The sequence below is a fragment of the Fistularia commersonii genome, chromosome 8 (assembly GCF_037954325.1).
Source record: "Fistularia commersonii isolate RoL2024-O1a breed Wild chromosome 8, RoL_Fcom_v1.0, whole genome shotgun sequence".
Classification (NCBI taxonomy): domain Eukaryota; kingdom Metazoa; phylum Chordata; class Actinopteri; order Syngnathiformes; family Fistulariidae; genus Fistularia; species Fistularia commersonii.
In genome coordinates, this window is record NC_141291.1 from 11531164 (window position 1) to 11555134 (window position 23971).

At 38.3% G+C, this 23971-nt stretch overlaps 3 protein-coding genes across 3 annotated transcripts; all 3 read right to left on the bottom strand.

Moving 5' to 3' along the window:
• Positions 1-1505: 1505 nt before the first annotated feature.
• Positions 1506-12058, bottom strand: LOC147231940 (uncharacterized). The gene is made up of 16 exons (XM_086151159.1): positions 11922-12058; positions 11484-11527; positions 10870-10934; positions 10642-10781; positions 10420-10480; positions 10125-10338; positions 9753-9833; positions 8886-9032; positions 8130-8770; positions 7245-7736; positions 6580-7006; positions 6366-6430; positions 5024-5173; positions 4231-4391; positions 4004-4094; positions 1506-3383 (listed from the first exon to the last, which is right to left on the bottom strand). The coding sequence occupies exons 1-16, from the start codon at positions 11943-11945 to the stop codon at positions 3301-3303; spliced, it is 2886 nt and encodes a 961-aa protein (XP_086007285.1). The 5' UTR covers positions 11946-12058; the 3' UTR covers positions 1506-3300.
• Positions 12059-13513: 1455 nt separating this feature from the next.
• On the bottom strand, positions 13514-15519 carry LOC147231941 (uncharacterized). Its single transcript, XM_086151633.1, has 7 exons — positions 15420-15519; positions 15143-15287; positions 14935-15048; positions 14695-14839; positions 14034-14182; positions 13790-13929; positions 13514-13665 (listed from the first exon to the last, which is right to left on the bottom strand). The coding sequence occupies exons 1-7, from the start codon at positions 15517-15519 to the stop codon at positions 13514-13516; spliced, it is 945 nt and encodes a 314-aa protein (XP_086007759.1).
• Positions 15520-18028: 2509 nt separating this feature from the next.
• On the bottom strand, positions 18029-18436 carry LOC147231942 (nanos homolog 2-like). The gene has a single exon (XM_086151634.1). It carries the CDS (start codon positions 18434-18436, stop codon positions 18029-18031), a length of 408 nt encoding a protein of 135 aa, XP_086007760.1.
• Positions 18437-23971: the final 5535 nt, after the last annotated feature.

Here is a 23971-nt window from a genome sequence, read left to right on the forward strand (position 1 = left end):
AAATTGTATCTTAAGATACAGATTGACATGAATCCAACATTTTGTGATGAATGGATGAATTGTTTATAAATGCCAGTGCAAGAGTCACTTTACTAACTGTGCCTTCAAAATTAAAACATGAATACATGCCACCCGTGTGTTATTTGACTAGCTTAGTATTTAATGCACAATAAGAAGGCATATTTGTATATTGCACTAAGCCCAGTTTGATATAATACCACAAATGTTTTATATCAGCTTGTGGATCTTTGGCCAGGAAAACACTAGAAGACCCCTGGTCTATATGTTTTTCCAACTGAAAACATATTTTTTTGGTGAATTCTTCTTGAAATCTTCTTGTCTGGCAACTCTGAACAGTGGAAGGGGGCCTCACACGCAACCGCTCACAAACACCATTCATAAACACCATACTGGGATTAATATCAAGATGGATTTGTACACACAGACTAGACCCATCTGCACCCTCCAAACATCCACCACCAAAATCAGCCCCCTGGTAACATCCACCTGAGCCGCAGTTCATGTGATCAAACAGACTTCAGTCCTTTGTTTTGCTTTACCGTTTTAAATTCCAATCCAGGCAATCTCTCTAAGTTGCTCTTTTGTCCCAACAAACGACACCCCCCATTAGTATAACAACGCTCCCTTACACCTACTTTGTGCAGATCAACTCTTCCATTTAAACAAGCCATGATAACCTTGACCCGGCCAAAAACCTGGCAGTTACATTGAGAAACTCCCCATAGGTCATTAGAACTTAAGAAGTCCCCTGGATGAAAGGTGAAATGTCTGCAAGTGAAAAAATTCAAGTCCAGTTGTCGAGACAAGATTTCAACAAGAATTCACCATGACCTGGATGACTGAGAACCTCCACAGATATTTTTTGGGTAATTTATCATTTTAATTCATATCATCCAAGATGGAATTTGTACATTTATTCACACCAAGATAATATTACCTATTAACACAGTCATTGTGACTGACTGGCAGTTAAGTACAATTACTGAATCAATAACAGGAAGTTCAGTGTTTTGATTTATAAAGGTATGTTTAAGGGCGTGACTGTTCACACTTGTTAAAAAATTCAATATTTTTGGCTGACTTACAGGAGATCTGTGGATATAGTCCATATTTACTCCAAATTTAGCTGTTTGCTCTGTAACATAAAACGTATGACCTTTTTATCTTAATAGATGGACTTGAGATTTTCTGGCCAGTTGTTAATGATGAATTACTTGTAAAGGAAAAAAGGGATGACTGTATCTAGAACAATACTTCCCAAATGTTGTGTTGATGTGTTAAAAATGAACAAGAATTAATTTGTTGACAATTATACTTTATGAGAGGTTATTGCTTACTTATTACGCCGCCAAAATATGATATACCTGGAGACTTTGGAAATCTATGAATCATTCACTCTATAAATCATTTAATGCCTGTTACATGTTGTCTGTTTAGCACCATTAACAAAAGCAAATTCGATGTATTTATAAAATTACCTGGTGAATAAAGCAATTCTGATTCTAATGCTACTCAGCACTGCAGAAGTTGTATTAAATCAACAAATAAGTAAGGGAAATTAAGTATATATGCACATACACATTTATTCAGAGTATATACATACAAACCCCAGAGATGGTGGCACAAGCGTTTAAGCCAAGGCATTGCGCAAACGCTGTGATAAAGGCAGCCTACTCAGTCATAGACCTGGTTTGTAATTAAAGACCTGGGAGGCCATTCCAGCATGTACTCTGGTTGATGCAGCATCTGCTTCTCTAAATGAGACCGTCCCCCAGGGTGAGTCAGGCTGCTCTTTCACAATCCACAACCATTCTTTGTATCACATCCAAGTCATAAATTGTGACTGGCTGAAACAACAGCATCCAATTTGTCTCTCACATAAAACAGAACCATTAATGAGGACTGCCTTGTACAATATTAACTAACAAAATCACAGCTAGGTGTCAAGGTTTACTCAACTATCAGCCAGAAACCCCATGGTTCTTGTTCAAGAAAACGTGTCATCAACTATTGAGAGAAAAGCTAACACCTTGCATGCAGACACATAATTCAGTTCTCATGAAGTAGGTCACTAAATGTTTCATGAAGGAACACAAGGTATGACTTCATGCCCACTGGAGAATGTGTGCCATCATCGGAGGGTTGCAGTTTTTGGTGACTGAACTTGGGTTTGCTTTATAAAATTCACCACAGTTGACACATTAGTACCACAATACTTAAGAAAATATCAGTGAGACGTTCAGACTGATATGCCTACACCGGCAATCATGTGAACAATGTTAACTGTGATTTAAAAGATAACAGATCATGATTGTGAAAGGCATACATTTATTTCAAGGGCTAACTCAAGCACATCATTCTTTTGTAAACACTTTCAGTATGGCGCTGTCAGCCTAGGGAGATGATTTATTGTCTATGTTGACTTCTCAGTAGCCCATGAATGCCCAGATCTCCAGCCATTCAGTCAACTCAAATAATTTCTGCTACAACTTGACTGCTAATGGAAAGCCTTAAGAGGCACCTTGGTACAAAATATACACATAAAATGATAAGTTAACTGTAATAAAACCTTTCTGGCATCAATTTCCCATCGTAACAAAAATCTCTAATTGTAAGTGCATCATTTAAAACTAATTCTGGATGATTGATTAATGTTAATTTCATACTATCGGAGATATTGCATTGAATTATTTAGGTTTCTGTTAGCTAATGTTGAATAAATACAGATATATTTCAATAGAACAATTGGCAATCAAAATATTCTTTTAAAAGTTTACAATCCTGTCTTAATGACCCCATTACATTTAAACAAATGGAAGAAAGTGTGTTACCTTGAACAGGTAATTACAGTAATTTACATACAGGTACAAAAGCATTTTATTGCATTGATCTAAGCAAATTCTGGAAAACATCCACAAAAATTTAGCAATTTTTTTCAAGTGAAATATATGATGGGGGCCTGGCAGGATTCCATCTAGAATGCGGGCATTTGTGTAGAACTGTGGTGAATGCACAAAGATATAATCAGTTTTCCACCTGTTTGCTGTGAATGACTTTAGAGAGAAAAAAATACAACAGTACATAGTACAAAAAAACAAAGACTGAATATAAAATAGATTTGTCACTAATGATTTTTTTGTTTTCGTTTTGGACAAACTATTACAAAAACAAGTTAGCTTTCTTGAAAAAAAATTAAGTCTTCTTATTCTAAAGCCTTGTTTTCAGAAAGGTCATGAGTTAAAAAAAATGGATCCTTCTGCCATCATAGAGGAGGAAAATTTAGTCCGGGCTTTCCGCTTGTATCCTGGTGAAGCACATCATGGAAGGCGTGACGGTCAGGTTTTGAACGCTGAAGGCTTGACCTGTACAAACACAAACACTCATATGAAACAACATGCTAACCATATATGAGGAAATGGCTGGGTATTCGACATCTTAACTAGAAAACAAATTAACCCTCATATTATGTTGAGGGTCAATTTGACCCATTTCACCCGATGGGTCAAATTGACCCTCAACATAATATGAGGGTTAAAGTTTTCTCAAAGACAAAAAAAAAAACTTTAAAATATGATTAAATGTCATTTTTATAAAAAGCAACAGCACAGGGCTTTTTGTGGCTACTGTCTATCATTTTAACATTTTAAGTTGAACAGCAAAAGGGCCTCCTTTATGTCTCATCCAAGCTCTATGACTGTTGCGGGTGTAAAACGACTGCAAGATCTGATAACTGAACACCTCATTAATTAATCCTGATGCTGCTTGTCGTTAAATTGACAAGTGATGATGATATCTGAATTAGTTCATAAGTACTAATATCCCATGAGCAAGCAGAACCACACAATAATAAACATATTATAGCTTATTCTTGGCAAAAAGACATAATTCATTTACTGATATGATTTCTGACAAATTTTTCAAACTGAATGACCAGAACACACCACTTTCTACTATAATACCCTAACTGACTGCATATTCTTACCACATGTCACGATGAAGGATTGGCCTGGACAGTAAATATATTCTTGCCCGTCGATCTTCGCCCTCACCGAGCTTGTTACTATGTTAAAAACCTGGAGGCACATAAATTATAATTAGCCTATCATGATGTACTTTACAATGAACACTGTAAAAAAACAACTTTGGTCTATGAGATATGTGTATTGGTATATAAATGTTCACAAAAACACGGGCAAACAAGACTCAAACCGTTGTCGCATTGTGATCCACCCAGAGAGGTTTCTTCATGTGGGAGCCCAGCAGTAACTTCCCATTAGAGATTGATCCACAGGAAAGGTCCTCCGTAATTCCAATCGCTCTGCCTTTGTAGAAGAACCATTCAAAAGTGTCCGCGGTGATCTCTGTTGCCTCTATAAGGAAATACAATTGATTGCCTCTTTTGTCTTTTACAATAGTCATGGAAAGAAAAAGTAGCCTATCAGCTCAGAGGAAATTCATTAGTTCATAAATGAAGCTGATTTTGTCCCACCTGCTTCAAAGAACAAATCAATAATTATAATAAATATATATAGAGACGCTTTTCATCAAAGGGCTATAGAAATGAGAAGTATGAGTAGGACATGACGAAATAAGTCCACCGTTCCTTCATGCAGTCTATTCTGCTATTATATAGACATGGGGGAGTTAGAGATTGTTATTAAGAAAAGTATTCCTTTAACAAAAGTATGGAAACTTTGCCTGACTTTTAAGAGCTAAGGCAACTTATGTAAACTAATAGAAAAACAGAAAATAGCAAAAGTAAAATATTCTTTCAGAAGCCTTCAAACAAGATGAGGTATAATGTGCTGAGGGTGAATTTTTTAAATTGTAAAGAAATCAGTCTGGCTTCCTCTAACTTCAATACAATGCCTGCCTGGCCAGTCACAAATAGATATATTGTTGAAGTCTGGTTTGGCTGCACCTCAACTTAAATAATCAAAGTACAAATACAGTGTGTGCTATTGACGCAGTATATATTTCCCCAAATATTATATAATCTTACTGGTTACACCGGTGGTCCAGAGCTGCTTGAGCCACTCAGTCATACTGGCCTTATCCTTCGGCTGTAGCCTCAGGGGTTTGAGAGGAGGACCACACAGATCTGATACACAGAGTTCACTGCCCATAACTGAGGACAGCGGTGGATCTGGAACTGAGGGAGATTTCACACTTCAGACATCATTGCATGAACACAATCAACAATCACATATCTGTGTTAGTGTATCAATTATCAAGTGTTTTTATGTAGTGTTTTACATTGCAAATGGATATACCATATCTATTTAGTTGTGATCATACAATTACATGAAAAGTGACTAAAGTGACTATCGATGAACACATTTTATCAATGTGCAGTTGTTTTTTTAAGTTATCATTCCTGTCTGATCCCTGGCTGCGGTGTATGTTTATTTGTGTGATTACATACGTCTCAGATAACTGTTTCTCCTTCTAAATGTCACAGATTAGTCATCCAATGACAAATACTACCCTTTCATTTGAATACACTCACACCTAAACTGAAAACAGGGTTCATCTACAAGAAATGACTACCTTATACATGGCAACATCTATCCAGTACTGTGATTGTATGGTTTTATTGAGCAAGCAATATCAAAGAGATGCTGGGAATGATAAACATAATGATCATTAAGCAATATAAGATCCTAGTGTCCAATTACAAACATGCTGCAGTATTTATAATTCCCATGAAACGTGAGGGGAGAGCAGTGTTAATATTTCAGTTTGGCTGCCCAGTTTTTGCAGGTATTTTGCACAACATCGGAGATTTAATATTGAAGAATGCCCTGAAAAATTTCACTACCCCGGCACCAATTAAGCGCCGATCACCTGGGTGAGGAAAATGGTTGAAAACATGTTCGTCTATATCTCTGACTAGGAAGAATATTAAATACACACAATTTCTTGAGGGGAAAAAAAACTATTTGCCACTAAGATTTAGTTTAAGTTAATTGAAAGCAACATAAAAATTGGATAAATGTATTGTAGGTTTTGAAACCACAAGGATGAGCTCTTACAATACATGCTGATTTCAGGCTGCTTCCCAAGTATACTTCGCAGCTAATTAAACTAGGGATATGCTATCGCACTGTGACTGTGAGTTATGCTTCGCATGAATTTTTTATCTATTTTTTAGGTACTCCACAAGTTTGTTTTGCTTTTGTATAGGGGGGTATTTCTCGAAACATGAAAATAATAGTAAATTTTTGATAATTCATACTGTTGAAAAAGCAAGACGGACATGGTCTAGATGCGACCTCATGTGAATTTTATTATTAACGTGCAAGGCAGATGAAGATAAAAAGCTATAAAAGAGGCAAACCTACCTATGTCTTCATCCAGTTCCATATCAATCATGGATGATGGCCCACTTTGGATGACAGTTACCTGCCTGAATACAAAATGAATAAGACAACAAAGATAAGTTGTGCAAAAATAAGAGAAAATGATAAGTATTCATTTCTTTACATGTTCTAAGAACTTGCAGTTGCACTTGAATTTGGATTAAGCATCCATTCAAATTTTATCTTGGTTGCTTACATATTTTTACTGTCTGCATCAGGGTCATGTGCAGAGTCCTCAGTGGGATGCAAAGGGAGGTCCCTAATGTCAAACTCAGCAGGACTTCCAGGGACTGAAGCAAAAATGTTCTTGAAAGCTGAAAGCTTAGAACAGATAGTTTTTACGCTATTCGGCGGTTTGCTTCTGATAGAAGGCACTGGAGCTCCCCCCACTGCTTGTAATGAGGGATCAGGGTTGTCTCTGTTGGAAGTCCTGTGTGGGTTTCTAGATGTGCGGCGTTTAGATTGGGTTTTTAATTCCACATGAGGTTGTTTTCTCCTGGGCCTTGGCTGTTGAGGGGGCACAGAGACAAACTTCGGCTCCCCAGACACGGTGTCATTTTTCTGTGATTCCCTGAATTTCCTCGATTTTTGTTGCTCTGGACCCAACTGTTGCACTGTGCATCCTTTGGAAGAAATAATCATGCTATAAAAAGGTTTTCTCATAGCCATAAAAACACAATTGTGAAATATAAAATCATTTCAAATCAGCATTGTGTAGTATCAACACATGCTGATGTGTAGTTTTGAAAAACTCATGGCTCTTTTGTTTGTTTTAAAGTATGAAATGAAAAACATCTTTAATGTTTTCTCATTTTATACTTTCATGCCACAGATTCCGTAATGAGAAACTCCTTCCCTTACCTGAGGTGTGGCTGTGGTCTCTCTGTGGTGACAATGAATGGCTGGACAGTACAGGATCTAGTTCTGGATCCTCAAGATCACGCCACTCTTCCTGATCCTCTGTTGGTTGTCCTACATTATCCTCCTGTTTTTCAACTCTTTTAGGCCTCTTCTTTGAGTTAGCTCTTCTGGTCGTTTCTTTTTTGGTCATGTTAGTTTTCTTTTCCTTGGCTATATTTGGATGACAGTTGCTCCTATTCCTTACCTTTAAACCTGCCTCAATGACCTTTGGGTGGTTTTGCTCTGACGTCTCAAGTACAGGCAGCTTCTGTCTTCCTGCTGTATTGTCTGTAATCACTGGGTTACACAGCCACCATTGCTGAGGTGGAAGTCTCTTCCTTTTCCCAGGCACCACACCATCATAAATCCACTCCTGGGGTTCTGACTGTCTTTTCTGTTTTGCCTTTGCCAAACTCTTAGCTAATGGCTTTTTGGTGTTCACATGATGTTCATCTGAGGAAATGCGAAAAAGGGGACTTTAGTCTCATAACATTTAATTTCAACCTTCATCATGAATGAAATAGGAATTCACATAAACTCTGTATGTTTGTAAGTATGTGAGTTTGTAAACCCTGTAAGTATGTTTTCTTGTGGATTCTCTCTAATACACAAGTGTTTGTATTGTCATTTGAGGTGTTCTAATGTGTGCCTTGACTGGTTTGGCATATTCTTCTTTCAGTGATTCCATGTGATTTGCTTAGACAGTGAAACCTGTAACTATTTTTTATTTGCTAGATCTAAAACCTTTCTTTTCTCTTCACAATTATACATGTTGGCAAAGACATGTAGAAAGTTGGCTAATACAGTGTCATATAAGAGATCATATCAACCATAATAACACATTACCTGGAAAAAAAACACTGTCTTCCACAGGGTCGCTCTGGACATACTCCTGTCTTTGTTCAGCCACAACTTTCACTGTGTCATCTTTCTGTTTTGGTTTACTTGTGAATTTTGTTGACTTAGCTTTGCTTGGCTTGGCATGTTCCTCACTGTGCTTTGCAGGTACAGACCCCTTCTTCTTAGATACCCTCTGGGTTTTTGTATTTTTTTGCGTTTCATCATCAGTCAAGTCACTCGATTTCAGATTTACCTTCTTGGGCTTTGTTTTTTTTGGCTGGGCCTGTTTGTCTTGTTGAACAGGAGGAAGGTCCCCAGATATGAATGTGTTTTCATCCAAGTAGTTTTCAGTCTGGACCACTTCATTCTGCATCTTTTTCTTTTTCATCTTCATTTTCTGCTCAACTGTCTGACTTTTTTCCTTGACACTTGCCGGATGCGCCCCTTGTGTTTTTTTGTGTGTCTCCAACAGGGGCTCTTCTATACCCTTATCTGTTGAGCTTTCTTTCTCACTGCTGGAAGATTTACTCGTCGCTCTTGAATTCTTTCTGGGGATAAATATACGAAAACTTGCATCGTCCTCAAGAATCTGAAAATTATCCTCTGGATCAGGCTGCGGAGAGCTAATTTTTACAGATGCTCTTTTTCTGAGTAAAGAAAAAATGTGAGAATAATCAGTTATTTCTTGTTTTATTGCTGTCATATTAGAGGTACAACATAAGGAAACATTAATGAAAACATTCGTTTTTGTCTTCAACTTACATAGCAGGCGTGACCGGGACAAAGTCCCTAATCTTCTTGATAGAACCTGTCAGATCCTTACACCCATCATTGGAGGGGTCCTTGAGTTGCTTTCTGACAACATTTTCAAGAGGCTGGTGTTGAGGATTGTTTTTTAAGAGCAAGCACCTTGACATGACAAAAAAAAAGAATGATATATTTGATTTCAGACATTCCTTCAAAAAAATTACGCCTGCTAAAATGTGGATTGTCTTGTATTGGACAACAAAAAATGTGGTTTAACATTTAATGAACTACGCAGATGTGGTTTAATTTCATGTGCTAGGAATATCTTGATCCTACTCATAGATTTCTGAATTATGTTCCAAACTCTCATCTTATTACTTATTCTTCCACAGGCTTGAAAATTGTTGGCTCCCATGTTGCTTTAAAATACATGAGATGGCCTTTCATAACAACCTCAATAAGATACCAAAGAAATAAGAAGAAAGTAGAACAATTACACAGATATATATGATGGTATGATGAGAGGGGGGTTGAGATTCTAAATGGCCCTGCTCAATTTGGTGTGCTGCATGTCAGGCAGAGAACAATATGACAGAAAGAAGCCAAATGGTATTAAGACACTTAACCAGAAGAGAAAGACATGATCACCCAACACCCACCCCTCAAGCAAAAAAGCCAGAGACCAGAGGGAGACAAGTGGGGCAGGACATTGAGGGAATACTTATACTGTTAAAGTTTCTTTATTGATTTATTGTTCTGTCACTGGGACAAAGACTGTATTTCCATCTTGTGTAATTGGCAGCATAAAAATGGCTAGCATCTGTAGTGGTGGTTCGAAAGTGATAACAATAAAAGAAAAAAATAAAAATGTGTTTTTCTTACCTTGGTGTCTGTTTTGGTTCCTCCAAACACCCCGTCTGAACTGTCTTGGGTGTGTTCTTAAAGTATGGAGTACTATCTTTCCTAATTGAGAGAAGAGACAGTAAAATAAATAAATAGACAAAATAAATGTTTGTAATGTGTAAAACTGAACCCATATCATGGGAAAGGCACATAAATGACAGTAAGGTGTGATGTAATTAAACAAGATAATGCAATAATGTAGATTTTCATTATACATTATCAACATGGGCGCGGTATCCATTCTCTTGCACATAAGTACTGAATCCGATAGTTTGGGTAAATAATACAGCTGTGAAAAACTAACAACGATAGACAAAGTATTTAGAAATTAAATGTAAAAAATATACATACTTCTTTGAAATGTGACCATTGCAGTTGAGTTTTTGGATGGGTGGACACTCTGGCTTTGCTTCTTCCACTTCTCTGTCTTCACAATCAAAGAGACTTTGAAACACCCCTGCTTCACTTTCAATGTCCCCTCTCTGTACATCACCTACATCCAACATCTTCTTTATAGGACTGGATGTCTTCACTGGTATGTCTTGGTATAAAGGAGCTATGAGGTCTGAGGCAACATGTACATGCAGGTACTTTAAAATTGCAAACAAATCATCAACTCAATATGCTGTCGGAGAAATGCTCTTACCAACATCCAATTTAGCAATGGGGGACATTGTTGAACATTGTAGAGTAATGTTTTTAGCAACCTTAAGGGGCAGAGGGAAATAGATTTATTTCAAACCAGGTCCAAATTACACAAAAAGATATAAAGGAAATATATGGGGTTGTATGTAAGCACCAACTGCAATGTGAAAAAAATCCTTTAGATCACTTTTGAGAATATTTTTGCCTATGAATGGTGGATTACCCTTTGGGATACTTGAATGTTTTCAGCGGGAGATCCTTTCAGTGGGACTGGTGAACCCTCATAATATCCCTGTTTTTTCTGCTGTGCAAGCACTGGGGGTGAGTTGCCTATATCGTCATTTGGTAATGAATCTGAAAAAACTGAAAAAGTACATACATTATAAAAATCTAATCATAAAAATATCCTGATCAAACTACTAAAACTTAGAAATTAATCAGATGCACTCACCCAAGTCATCAAACATCTTATCAACATCACCCAATGATAGGTCTTCTGCCTGATGCTTGGATATACTGTAAAAACAAACGTCAAACGGACAGAAGATATAAGTTTGTTTGTTTGTGTGTGCGTGTTTGTGTGTGCGTGTGTCAAATATTCTAATAACGATTTTGATAAGGATTAACAATGACCTGGGTGACTGACAACCACCACAGACATTTTAATATACATCATTCTCAGCCAAACAATGCGAACATCCCAAAAGGCTCTGCAGTACATTAATTGTAAACATTACTAGAATTACACCACAGAAAATTCACTAAGTGTACAAATAACCTATGGATGAAATAAATTGCAGTAGAAACATGACACTGCTCCTCCTCAATAAATTAGAGATAAAACATGATTGAAATCTATAGCAATAAATGCTTGCTTGTGACAATAAATAGGTCACTGTAAACAAGCACCTAAAAACATTGATATGCAACTTATGTTTAAGGTTGAGAACTGTATGTATGAAAGTTTAGTCATCGAAAAGAATCGGAAGTAAATAAGAGCACAATCAGCTTCAAACTTATAACTTTGTCCTCTTTATTTACTATGATTCTTTGAACGCCACTTACGTTTCCGTGTTTGAGGGGTAGCAGAGCTTCCTCTTCGGTCTCCTCTGTAAACAAACAAAAGCAAAATGACAAGCTGTTTGCGTCTCAAGACACTATTTTAACGTTGCGTTAATAGTTATCAAAATGAAAACACAAATAATTCCCTAACTTTTGTAAAAGATGTTAAATTCGACAAAATATTTTGTACGCCCAGTATGAAATGCAACGGTCCTCGGAATTTTGATGTTAGATAGTCGCACTCCGTGTTGCAATCTAATTCCTTGAAATTTACTTCTTAAGATAGATTGTACAAATTGAGACTAATATTTGTCGTATTTATTGTAGCCCGAATACGATAGCTGAAATGTTTCAAGAGTTAGAGGACGGTTCATTCATACCGATTGTATGTATGAACGAAGGGTGAGGAGGACACGTACATGCTCCAAAACATTGACTTACCAATGCTGGATAAAGGTTCTCCATTCTAATGGATGTGCTGGCTCTATCTCCTTTTTGCTGTAGCTGTTTATGTTTGAGCAGTATGTATATTAACCATAAGAAATATAGTAAACTGCCTTTTCCTCCAGCTGATACCGTTGAAGTTAGCAAAACAATGGTACATAACCCGCGCAATACTGGGGATATTTTGCCCTATATTTTGCCTCTTAGGAAGCAAAATTGCCGATTTTTAAGACTTTTAGACATAGTATTTGTTTTGAAAGTTAAATTAATCACTGATACATTATGTAAATATATTTTCTATCGATTTTAATAGTCTCTTAATTGCAATAAATACGTTTACTAATAGCTTTTGTTGCCTGAAAGACATTAAACGGGGTTAAATACTAAAAATATGGGAAACCGTTCTTCTTCTACGTTTCATTTTCCAGTAACCTTTTTTTAACCTCACACTGCTGCCCCCCACGGACGTCGTTTTCGTGATAAAAGTATTTCATGCTAAAGAAGATCACGCATACTTACATATATATATATACACATGTGTGTGTGTGTGTGTGTGTGTGTGTGTGTGTGTGTGTGTGTGTGTGTGTGTGTGTGTGTGTGTGTGTGTGTGTGTGTTAAAGACTTTGAGAAGGGAAGGAACACTATAGACTCAGTTGTGTCAGTAGGATTTTATTTGAAAAGAGTAATTCAACATAGACCGAGTGGTTTCATTGTAAATTTGTTGACCCTACTAACTAAGTAAAAATCATCTATAAAATGTTGGTAATATGATGATAATGCAGTCAGACATAAAAGAAGAGTTATAATTACATTATCTTGGGTGACTTCTATTATATACTTATATCACTGTGAATATCAATATAAGAAATGGCAAGAAAAAATATAGCTACATATCAAAGTAAAAAAGACAATTATGACCACCAAGTGATGTAAAGAACAGCCACAAATTTCATGTGTTACATTTTTATGTAAATATACTGCCATCTGTTGTTTTATGTAGGTTTATTATGGTATTACAGCAATCTTCCATGTTTTGTCTTTTAGAGTAGCTTTTAGAGTAGCTCTGCATATTTGCAATGTGCAGAGCAAGTGCATAATGCTGAAATGTACATAGTATAGTATAATATAGTATAGTATAATATATCTTCTTCTTTCGGCTTTTCCCTTCAGGGGTCGCCAAAGCGAATAAACTTTCACCATCTAACCCAATTCTCTGTATCCTCCTCTCTTACACCAACTACCTTCATACTATATACTATATACTACTATTGTCATATTGTTTGACAACAACTCAAACATATCACTTAAGGTAAAAAGTTGGGCCATTAAAGTGTCCTACAAGGTTTTTCAGTTTTCCTGGTTAATAATCAGGCTCTAACCAGAATGTTACAAAAGCATCATAAACAGTCCACAGTTCAGTCTGCCAAGGTTGAACACTTTTGTGGCTTTCAGAGTGTACATAATTTAGTTTTATTGTGCAATAACACTGACCATCATAGGAATGGATGACGACTGCATTAAATACCAGAAAAAAAACATTAATATGAAGTAACAAGTATAATCTGCAGTGTTGCTTCAAATGACAATGCTTAGAAGCGTACATTTTTTTGATTCTCTGTGATCTCCATCTGTTCCAATGAATGTATTTCCAAGCCCGTGTAGAGTGGCTGTCTGAAGTGTTTCCACACCACCAAAACAACTCTTGCTAAAAACACCATTGATGCTACACCCAACAGTGCAGCTAGGAGAAAAATGCTTTATTAGTGCTATATTTACTTCCAATTTCTCCTAATCTGGCATGTTTCAAGATACATTGGTCTGCTGAAAGGCCATCATAACAATGATTGAGTTTTCATGTGTCTTACCAATAAAGATGCCACTTCGGCTGGGTGATTCTACATCATAGTTTTTGTCCAGGTTTCCAGCCAATGCCCAGATCACAACAGGGTATGTGATGAGGACATACCTTACATATTTGTCAAGGACAGAGTTCTCCAAAATAAACCTGAAAAAGTTTACCATACATTACTTTAGATTTGAATTTAAAATGTATCTTGGCTTTTGCACACAATTTTCAAAAAATAGATTGCTAAGCAAATTTCACATTACCAGACAAAAAGCGCAACAGCTAAGGCAGAGTATGCAACAGTGGCCGCATCCGTCTGTGACATTTTTGCTTCATAACTCAGAACAATTGCCAGGTTGATTAGACAAGCAATGGTCGTCCATGTTGTGTAAATCATTATGCCATTTTGAACCTGCCAAAGCACAATAGTATTACTGTAAAGAGGGTCTTTGCACAAAACATTCATATTCATTTTAAAGCAGTTACAGCAATTACTTTGAACGTTTGTGCATTTAAAAGCCCCTTTGATGGGGCCTTTTGACTTCAGAAGTGAGGGCACTCATTTCTGAAATCAAAACTGTTGCTTTCACACCTCAACAGGTCAATGACCAGATTTTTTTCAAAACAGGAGGAGCAAAAAAACAGGCATGTTGAAATAAAAACAAATGGTATTAACAGACTAAATTCAGTCTTTCTACACTGTTAAAAGGGAAAACTCGGACATCTACCGTGGTGTGTGATGGGTAACAAGTTGTTTCTTCATGCTGAGAAGATTTTGGGTTGAAAATACTACCAAGCTGCATTATTTCAGAGCTTAAGTGGAGGCGGGTCAAAATTGACCCTTGAGACCACTGCTGTATGCAAGATGCTCAGACCGCGCAATGGTTAAACCTTACACGTAGAAATACAGCATTTTGTACTTACCATAACACGAAGGAGCCACAACTCCATCTTTTGGTATTTATTGAGCCACAGTCCATAAAAGTGGAGCCCATGGCAGATGAAGTATACCATAGAGTAGTTTGTGATGACGACCAAGATTAGAAAAACTAGTGCAGCAATCATCAGTCTTTATCAAAGGGAGAAAGAATGCAGAAAAAAATATCATACAGTTTAAGGTTTCTCAATGACAGAATGGTTACTAAAAACTGAGTCAGAATTTACCCTTTGTCCCAAACAAGCAGCCAGGCAATATTAAAACAAAGATTAAGGCACCAGAAAAAGAAGAATTCATAGGGTAAGACTGCAGGGCTGCAGTAAATATATCCATTGTCATTTCTGCAAGAATATAAAAAAATGTAATTTATTATGTCTGAAATTAGTTTAAAATGTTTTTAAAAAACAGTGCACTATACAATAAACTGGTCTGTACTTTCTGCAAAGAGTGGTGAGGATGTAGATGATCATTCCTGTCAGCCAGATGTAGATCACACTCCAGATGTTAAAGGTCCATCCTGAAGGTGTGATTTGGGTGTCAAATTCAGCGGATACGTTACCAGTTGTCGTATCATAAGGACCTATGACATAAAACATTCCAGTAATGAGAAGAGTGTCAAAAGCAATTCATATTTTTGTTTTCTTAATACTGCATTGCCCATTGACAATGCTATCTAATGTAATGTAATGTAACTAATGTGATTTTTACTCACCAAGTCCAACTACAGACAAGCCATTAAACACCAGACTTACTGCAAAGAAGACAACAGACAATACAATGGCAGCAAGTCGTCCGCCAGCATGGGCTCCCATTTTAGCCAGCTGAGAAAAAGTGACATGATCATTGAAATCAAGAATAGAAAATGCATCAGGCTCCTTTTGACATAAAACAAAATATATTTTGGTGGGGGACACTTATACACAAAATTCTCTTCAAAGAGATATATTGTTTATTTATTATTCAAGCAATATTTCAATTTCCTTCCACAGTGTACGTTATCACTTTTCAACACAATAGGTTTTTATTCAAAAAAGTAAACCACATAAAATCATTGTCATGAATTACCAAGTAACTCTTTTCCCAACCACTTGTGTAACAATGCATCTGGGACAGTGTAAAGAGAATTAAAACACATTGGAAGCTCACAAAAACACAATAACAGTGTCCATGTTATTAGACCTCAAAAAAGTCTTACCTTTCTACTCTCCCGACATAACCTGTGCCATGAATGCACAGAAGACAGTGAGCAAAAACAGAAACAAGGAGTGGTCTGTGATAATCATGTATTTTTTTGTGAGCGAGTTTTACAACCAGTCCACGCCTCACATGCACTTTTTATCTTAAATACTCCTAGCTGTGGCAAAGTCCACCATACATTGTATAGAATGTACAAACATTTGTTTTTCTTTAAATACATGAGGCTCATGATGTAATGCCATTGTGCATACAGCATTTAGTGGTAACTAACCTAGAACGAGTGACCTTGCTCTTCATTTGAATGCTAATCAGGACACACCAAATACATTTCTTAATAAAACATCTGATGCTCTTTTATTTCACGCTGTATTCATAACGAATTCATTAAAGCACAGCATTAAAGAGTCATCCAACATTAAGGTCCAGATTCATGATACAAGAGACAAACGAATTTCATGTGTCACACAAGAGGGGGATCCGACCAGATCCTGATTCCACATTAGAAATACTTGTAAATACATTTTGGCACGCACAGTTGAGATTATGGCATGGTGAAAGGACAACGTGCAGAGCTGTTGCTGAGATGGTGCTTCCTCATCAGTGAAAACAGCAGGTTGTGTAAGCTGCTGTTTATTACATGTCTGAGCGTGTATTTATATACACTGTGTGTTATCAACTTTTACAACCCACCTACACTGGCAAACAGAAATCCGCTGATATGATATAATATGTTTCTCAGCTTTAACTGGGGTCCATAATCTAAGAAAATAAACAATTAGATGAATACTTACACACAATCTCCATTAACACACATAATATCTGTGTGTGTGTGTGTGTGTGTGTGTGTGTGTGTGTGTGTGTGTGTGTGTGTGTGTGTGTGTGTGTGTGTCTATATGGCTCTATGGTCTCTGCAAACTCGTTCACTAGTTGAGTGTGGGCCCGGCACACAGAGCAGAGTTTAAAGTTGAAATTTTAGGTCTTCTGAGTTGTGCTCATTTGTAGATTAGACATTTTTTGGGTGAAGATTTGCATAATTTTAGTTTTGAAGGCATCACCTTTGTACACACACACTAAAGTTGGCTTCAGAAATTATAAAGGGAAAGAGTTGATGTTGTTGGATTCGGGTGAACTTGAATGACCCTAACTATATTTACAGCGTATTGTACCAAAATCACAAGGTGGAATAATATACTTCATTTTTATTTATCATATAACCATTCCATCTGTAAAACATACTTGTTAGTGTTGATGTTCAATTTTCAGATTTTTTTAGAGACCTGTAATTGTAATGCAGTTTCTATATAGCAATGATTTTTTTGAGTATTTCATAGCTTCATTGTGACTGCACCTGTTTTGATGAACCTACAATTTAAGGAGAACTCTTGGTATTTACTTTTAAAAACTGATCTCTTTTTGCTGCCAATCTTGAGACCCTTCTAGCATCTTACCGATGGCTCCTGTGACATTTGTTTATGGACCCTTTTAACCCTCTCAGGCTCAAATTAAGTTGTAGTTGCAGGAAAAATCTGATATTTGGCTGTCGCAAATCTGCAACATCTGCCTGGAGAAGGTTAACGAGGGCTAGCTTGCCAACTTACTGATGCACAACGTCTGATTTATTTTTGTATTGCATTGTATATATTGTGCACTCTTTGTTTACTTTTATCAATATCCATTTATATTCTTTATATTGTAGTCACGCATATTGCGGGTTATGTTGATGCTTGTATCTTATCTTATCTTATCTTATCTTATCTTATCTTATAACCCTCCGACTGAGTCAAAAGCAGGAATGAGACGCAGTCGTAAGTGACACACACGAACACACACACATTGTTACACGAGGAAATAAAATTACGCAATACGAAGACATTAATTTATCTTGTAAATCAACATACAAATATTTACTCGTGAAGAGCAGTTTTTATAAACAAAAAAGTGCAATAGGGTTTTTTTTCCCCTTTGTCATTCACGTCAGTGTTTCAAAACTTTTCGTGGTATGTTTGGCGATAAGTCGCCGAGTCCCTGACAGTTGTTTACAAATAACCATTAAGTAAATCACTAAAGCATCCCTCTGCCAATTCCTAAGTAGGGAAAACGGCGACAGCTGAACCTTTAGATCACTTAGGCGCGCCGGTTTTTATCCAGCGGGCAGTGCCGGCGTGTATGCGCGCGGTCCCCGGTGGCCTGGCAGAAGGAGCAGGTGTATCTCCTCAGGATGGGGCACAACACCTTCCCATCCTTCGTCTTCAGTCTGTGTGATCGGAATACTTCCGCGGACTCCCCGTTTCGCTTGCAGAGACCACAGTAGTTCGGGGACTTGCTGACGGGCGATCCGGTCCCCGCACGGTCCCTCTGCCGGAAGGAGGTGGAGAAGGGCGGGCGCACCAGCCGCTTGTCCCCAGGGGAGTGGCCGCGGACCGGGTCGGGGCGGCGGCACAGCTCCCGCAGGAGTTCGGCCAGACCCAGGTAGTCGCGCCACATGTCAAAAAAATCCCCCTCGGCGAAACAGTGTCTTTGCGCAAAGGCCATCGTTGGTGTTATGTTTCTCGGTTTGTGTACAAGAAGGGTCAGTATGCCAGTTGAGCGTGTATGTTCTTTAATGGCAAAAGCATTCACCAGGGGGTTGATACAGGTTAATAACAGTCAACGTAGTGTGCGTAAAGCATCACATGACATATGACCAATCATAGTGGAGAAAACGTATCCAAATAATGCAGATATTGTAGACATATTCCCACAGAATATTACATCCCCCTTCTTTTAAAAAAAAAGAAACAATATATCTTTTGTGGTAGAGCCAAATGATCAAATGTATGGGATCTGAATATAGTAGAATACAATAAATTGGACCTGTATACTGAACACTTTAAGATAAACATAAACATTGATCATTAACACTGACATGAAATATTATGCATAGGCATATGTTAGGGATCGAATGCAGACTCAGGGCGACATTGGCCCGTGTCTCCCCAAGCTGGCCTTGGGGGGGGCACAGAGCAGTGTCTCCCTGTGCCGGTCCCAAGCCCGGATAAATGCAGAGGGTTGCTTCAGGAAGGGCATCCGGCGTAAAACTTTTGACAAAACTGAACATGCAAGTCAATCATAACCATATCATACCAGATCGGTCGTGGACCGGATTAACAACGACCGCCATTGGTACTGATGGCCTACAGGGTACAAGCGGAAATTGGGCTACTGTGGGTCGAAAAACAAGAACAAGAAGAAGAGGAGTGCGTGTTCGGAAGCTGAAAGAGAGGAGGAAAGGAAGGAGCCTGGGACTGATAGTAGGGACTTTGACTATCGGGACTATGATAGGAAAAGGTAGAGAGTTGGTTGACATGATGCAGAGAAGGAAAGTGGATGTACTGTGTGTCCAGGAGACCAGGTGGAAAGGTAGTAAGGCTAGACGCTTGAGAGCATGCTTTAAGTTGTACTATTGTGGTACCGACAAGAAGAGAAATGGAGTAGGAGTTATCTTGAAGGAGGAGTTTGTTCGGAGCGTCCTAGAGGTGGAAAGAATGTCAGATAGACTTCTGAGTCTGAAACTGGAAATCGAAGGTGTGATGCTCAATGTTGTTACTGGCTATGCCCTGCAGGTGGGATATGAATTTGAAGAGAAGGAGAAGTTCTGGAATGAGTTAGATAAAGTGATGCAGAACATTCCCAGAAATGAGAGAGTGGTAATTGGTGCAGCCTTCAATGGACATGTAGGTGAAGGCAATAGAGGGGATGAAGAAGTGATGGAATGCAGAGGAACAGATGGTGGTAGATTTTGCCAAAAGGATGGAAATGGCTGTAGTGAACACCTTCTTCCAGAAAAAACAGGAGCATAGGGTAACTTCTGAGAGAGTGAGAAGACGCCTAAAGAATGGAGACAAAGTGTGATGGTGCCTATTTTTAAGAATAAAGGGAATGTGCAGAATTGCGGCAACTATAGAGGGATAAAGTTGATGAGCCATACAATGAAGTAATGGGAATATTTCAGGAATACCATGCCTTGCAAAGGATGCTTTGAGTTTGTGAATGATTGTTGATGAAGTGATGTTGCGCAATTTGTCTAACTCAAAGTACCTGCTGTAGTAATCAACTGTAACAATGTAGTTGTCATTGTTCTAGGTGAAAAGATCAACAGCCACTGTTTGCCATGGCCTTTTAGGGATTGTGTGGCTGATCATGGGCTCCTTGATGTTTGATGGTCTGTGCTCCAAACACACTGGGCATTTCGCAACCACGTCTTCTATTTGTATATTTATACTGGGCCCAAACAGTATGTCACGAGCTCTTTGCTTGCACTTTTCTGTACCCATGTGGCTCATGTGAATTTTGGACAACATTTCAGGGCGAAGTGACTCTGGCATTATTATTTTTTCCCCTTTAAAAAGAATGTTGTTAATTTGAGATAGTTTGTCACGATAGGGCACTGTTTCTTCTCCTCACACCATCGATCCTGAATTTTCCTTTTCAGAGGTGTAAGTTGAGGGTCTTATTCAGTTTCTGTTTGTATTTGTCTCAGTTTTGAGTTAATCCATTCAGTCGGTTCTGTGACTTTTGTTATGATTTCACGTTTTTCCATTTTCATGAGTTTATCTTTGAGGTGTTCACGCACAGCAATGGGAACACGCCTTGGTGGGTGAATTACTGGCATTGCATTAGGGTCAATATGGATGGTGCACTCACCAGGAAAAAGACCTATTCCTGTGAAAACGTCAGAAAACTCATCCAGTACTGACATGCTTGGCGAATCTGAAACAGATTGTATCAGTTTAATCAGCTTGAAATCAAGACATGCTTTTAGTCCCAACACCGGTGGCGCTGCTGTGTCAACAACATGGATTTTCAGTAGCCGTTTATTGTCTTTGTATTGGCATTCGACATTAACTTTGCCTTTCATAGATACCTGTTCACGTCCATAACCATAGAGAGGGCGGGACGACATTTGCAGTGTGTGATGTATTCCTAGCTTTCTGAAAGTGCGTGTAGGAATTACGTTAGCTGAGGCACCAGTGTCTAACTTGAATTTGACTCTGCTCTTATTTAGACCAACAAGGATGTCTGCAAAAACTTGTTAGTTGTCATTTTCCTGAGTCACCACATCAATGAACAAGTCGTCATCATCTGAGTATTTGTCAGGCTTTGTTTCAATTACTGTGTGCACTGCTTTTTTTCTGCTTTGAACGACATACTTTTGCAAAATGGTTCCATTTGTTACACAACTTGCACTGTTTGCCTTTTGCTGGACATGTATCTCTGGCTTGTGTGCTCGATTGCCACAGTATTCACATGAGTTGGGGAACTTTTTATCTCCATCCAACTTGAAGCTAGCTGCGCCGCCATGACTTCGTGAGTTGTGCTGTTTCCATGGCACTGCTTTTTTCGGTTGCCGGTATGCGCGGCTTGCCCACTGTTGCCGCTTGCGAACTCCTTCATTTGGCTCTGTGCTACTTCGTGAGAACGCATAATGTCTATTGCTTTGTCTAATGTCAAATCAGATCCGACACTGAGCAATTGTTCTCTTACTCTGGGCGAGTGGGTGCCGAAAACAACAAGGTCTCTTATTATTTCGTCGCTGTTAGCGTAGCTACAGTCTTTTGCTAGCAGTTTGAGATCCGTTACTTACTGTTCTAACGGCTCGCTCTGTCCCTGCACTTTTTCGTGGAATTTGTAGCGTGCAGAAATAATGTTTGTCTTTGACATAACACACTCTTCATAATGGTCGTAGCAAGCTCGTAATGTCTTACGTTCACCATCCGTCAGTGCCCATGTGTTGTAAATATCTCTGCCTTTTTCTCCGACCCAAAGAAGTAGATAGCTGCACTTTTCATTTTCCCGTTTTCTTCAACGGTCCAGACAACATGAGTTCGACGTGGAGCTTAAACTTACGCCATGCCTCTGGCAAGTTTGTAGCATCCCAGTCCATGTGGGGCGAGAGCACTCCAGACATATCCATTTCTTTGGAGTTTCCTTTTACTCTGACACCATGTTGTTTCTCGGTTTGAGAAATGTACGGTGTGTACAAGAACGGTCAGTATAACAGTCAAGCGTGTATGTGCTTTAATGACAGAAGCGTCTTCAGGCGGTTGATACAGGTGAACAGTTAACGTAGTGTGCGTAAAGCATCACATGACATATGACCAATCATAGTGGAGAAAACGTATCCAAATAATACAGATATTGTAGACATATTCCTACAAAATATTACAGTTGGGTAGGTTTGTGTCATCAGCCCCTTAGACGTCCCATTTTTAAAGATGTCCAAAGAGACGTTTTTCTATGCAACAGTGTCTGCAGGACAATCCGAGGTGTGTGTTCTTGGCAGACGGATGAAACAGATGAAAAGAAGAAAAAACTTTTTCAGTCGCCTAGATGTCTGCCCTTCATCTCAGAAGTGATGAACATGTTGTTTAGAGATGGAATTTCAGACAATTTTACAAGGGACACTTGGAGGGCATATGGGTTAGCGTGGCATCTGAATGCAGAACCAACATGTACTAATATATAAAATAAAAAATACAATTAAGAGGTAAAAAAATAAAGTAAAAATTAAATAAAAAATAAAGTGAAGAATAAGTTAAGTAAACTCATTGGTAAATAAACTGTACATCAGTGTAAATGGCTATACATCTATAAATAACTGTACATCTGCATCAAGAACAAAAGAAAATTGTACATGTGTGCGAGGTGTTCTGCATTTACATAATCAACATAACACACAGAGGGAGGGAGGGATGGTGGGTCTGAAGCTGCTGGGAGTTGAGGAGTTGGACGGCTTTGGGGATAAAGGTTGCCCTCCCCAGCAGCGAAGTCTACCACCTGAGGGGAGGCACTCAAAAGCCGGGGACGGGATTTGGGATGGATTCTTAACGGATGGCTGTCCTTGTGGATTTTTACATTGTGGATTTCCATCCATTCATCCTCTACCGCATATCGTGCCTTCAGGGTGAGATGCCCAGCGAGATAACTGCTGGATTGGTCACCAGTCAATTGCAGGGCCACATACAAAGACAGACATAATTTTCCCAATTAACACTTTGGGACTGTGGGAGGAAACCAGAGGACCTTGAGAATACCTATGCAGACACAGAATTTCTTGTCGGAATTGAACCAATTTTTTTGATACTTTGATGCCGAAGTACTAACTACTGCACCACCGTGCCGCCTGGTTGTGGATATAAACACATACATATCTGTTTCAATCCCATATGTGCTGTATTTTCTCCCAATGCAGGTAAATCAAATAAAAGCTCAGATTATGGGAGAAACAGCTTGCAAGTGGTGACACTGCCCATTTCTCCTCTCTGAGCAAACGCTGAAATGAGACCATACAAAGACAAGATTGTGGGATTGTTGTGGGAATTTGGGAGACAATTTCAGGTCATTACAAACTCGAGACAGAATTTGTGGTTTTTCAATCACCATTCACAGTCAACGCTTGACTGTAATGTGCCCGCCAACATGCTACTTGAAATTATTGATTTGCAGAGTGATTAAGAATTTAAGATCAAATTTACCGATCTTGGCTTGGAAACATTTTTTCAGTATCTCCTTCAAGGCTACCCTAAATTAACAGCACTCCCTGCAAAAATGTTGCATTTGGGACAACCTACCTTTGTGAGCAATTTTTTCAGTAATGAACATTAATAAAGCAAAGCTGCGCACAAAGATCACTTAAGCCGTTAACTGACAATCTGATATTGTCTGCTACTCAGGACATAATGCACTTGTAGAGAATAAAAGATGCCAAGTTTCAGGAGCAAATACAAAGAATTATTCCTGTAAAATGCTGCATAAACATTGTTTGCACTATGAAAAAAAACAGCATTAGCTCAATGAAAATATGCTGCAGTAAGTACTGTATAATTCTTTGTTAGTTAAAAGATTCACTACAGAAGAGTTTGTTTGAGTGGAACGCATTTTCTAATGCATGCCATCCATGTTGTGTATATCATGTTTTGTGTATATTTTTACATTCTATATATAAACAAGGCGAGTGAAAAGTTTACCTCTTAATTGTCTGTACAAAATAGCTGTTACTTAAGATTTAAAGGCGTGCAGAGTTCATTT

What these genes read in the sequence shown, in the direction of transcription:
- LOC147231940 (XM_086151159.1), bottom strand. Translation starts at nt 11,945, where the DNA reads ATGGAGAACCTTTATCCAGCATTG. An exon ending in ACATTCAAGTATCCCAAAGG is followed by an intron (nt 10,481 to 10,641) that starts GTAATCCACCAT and finishes CTGCCCCTTAAG; the next exon opens with GTTGCTAAAAACATTACTCT. An exon ending in CATTGCTAAATTGGATGTTG is followed by an intron (nt 10,339 to 10,419) that starts GTAAGAGCATTT and finishes ATGTTGCCTCAG; the next exon opens with ACCTCATAGCTCCTTTATAC.
- LOC147231941 (XM_086151633.1), bottom strand. Translation starts at nt 15,519, where the DNA reads ATGGGAGCCCATGCTGGCGGACGACTTGCTGCCATTGTATTGTCTGTT. An exon ending in GCTGTTGCGCTTTTTGTCTG is followed by an intron (nt 13,930 to 14,033) that starts GTAATGTGAAAT and finishes AAACTTTTTCAG; the next exon opens with GTTTATTTTGGAGAACTCTG. An exon ending in CCGAAGTGGCATCTTTATTG is followed by an intron (nt 13,666 to 13,789) that starts GTAAGACACATG and finishes TTTTTCTCCTAG; the next exon opens with CTGCACTGTTGGGTGTAGCA.
- LOC147231942 (XM_086151634.1), bottom strand. Translation starts at nt 18,436, where the DNA reads ATGGCCTTTGCGCAAAGACACTGTTTCGCCGAGGGGGATTTTTTTGAC.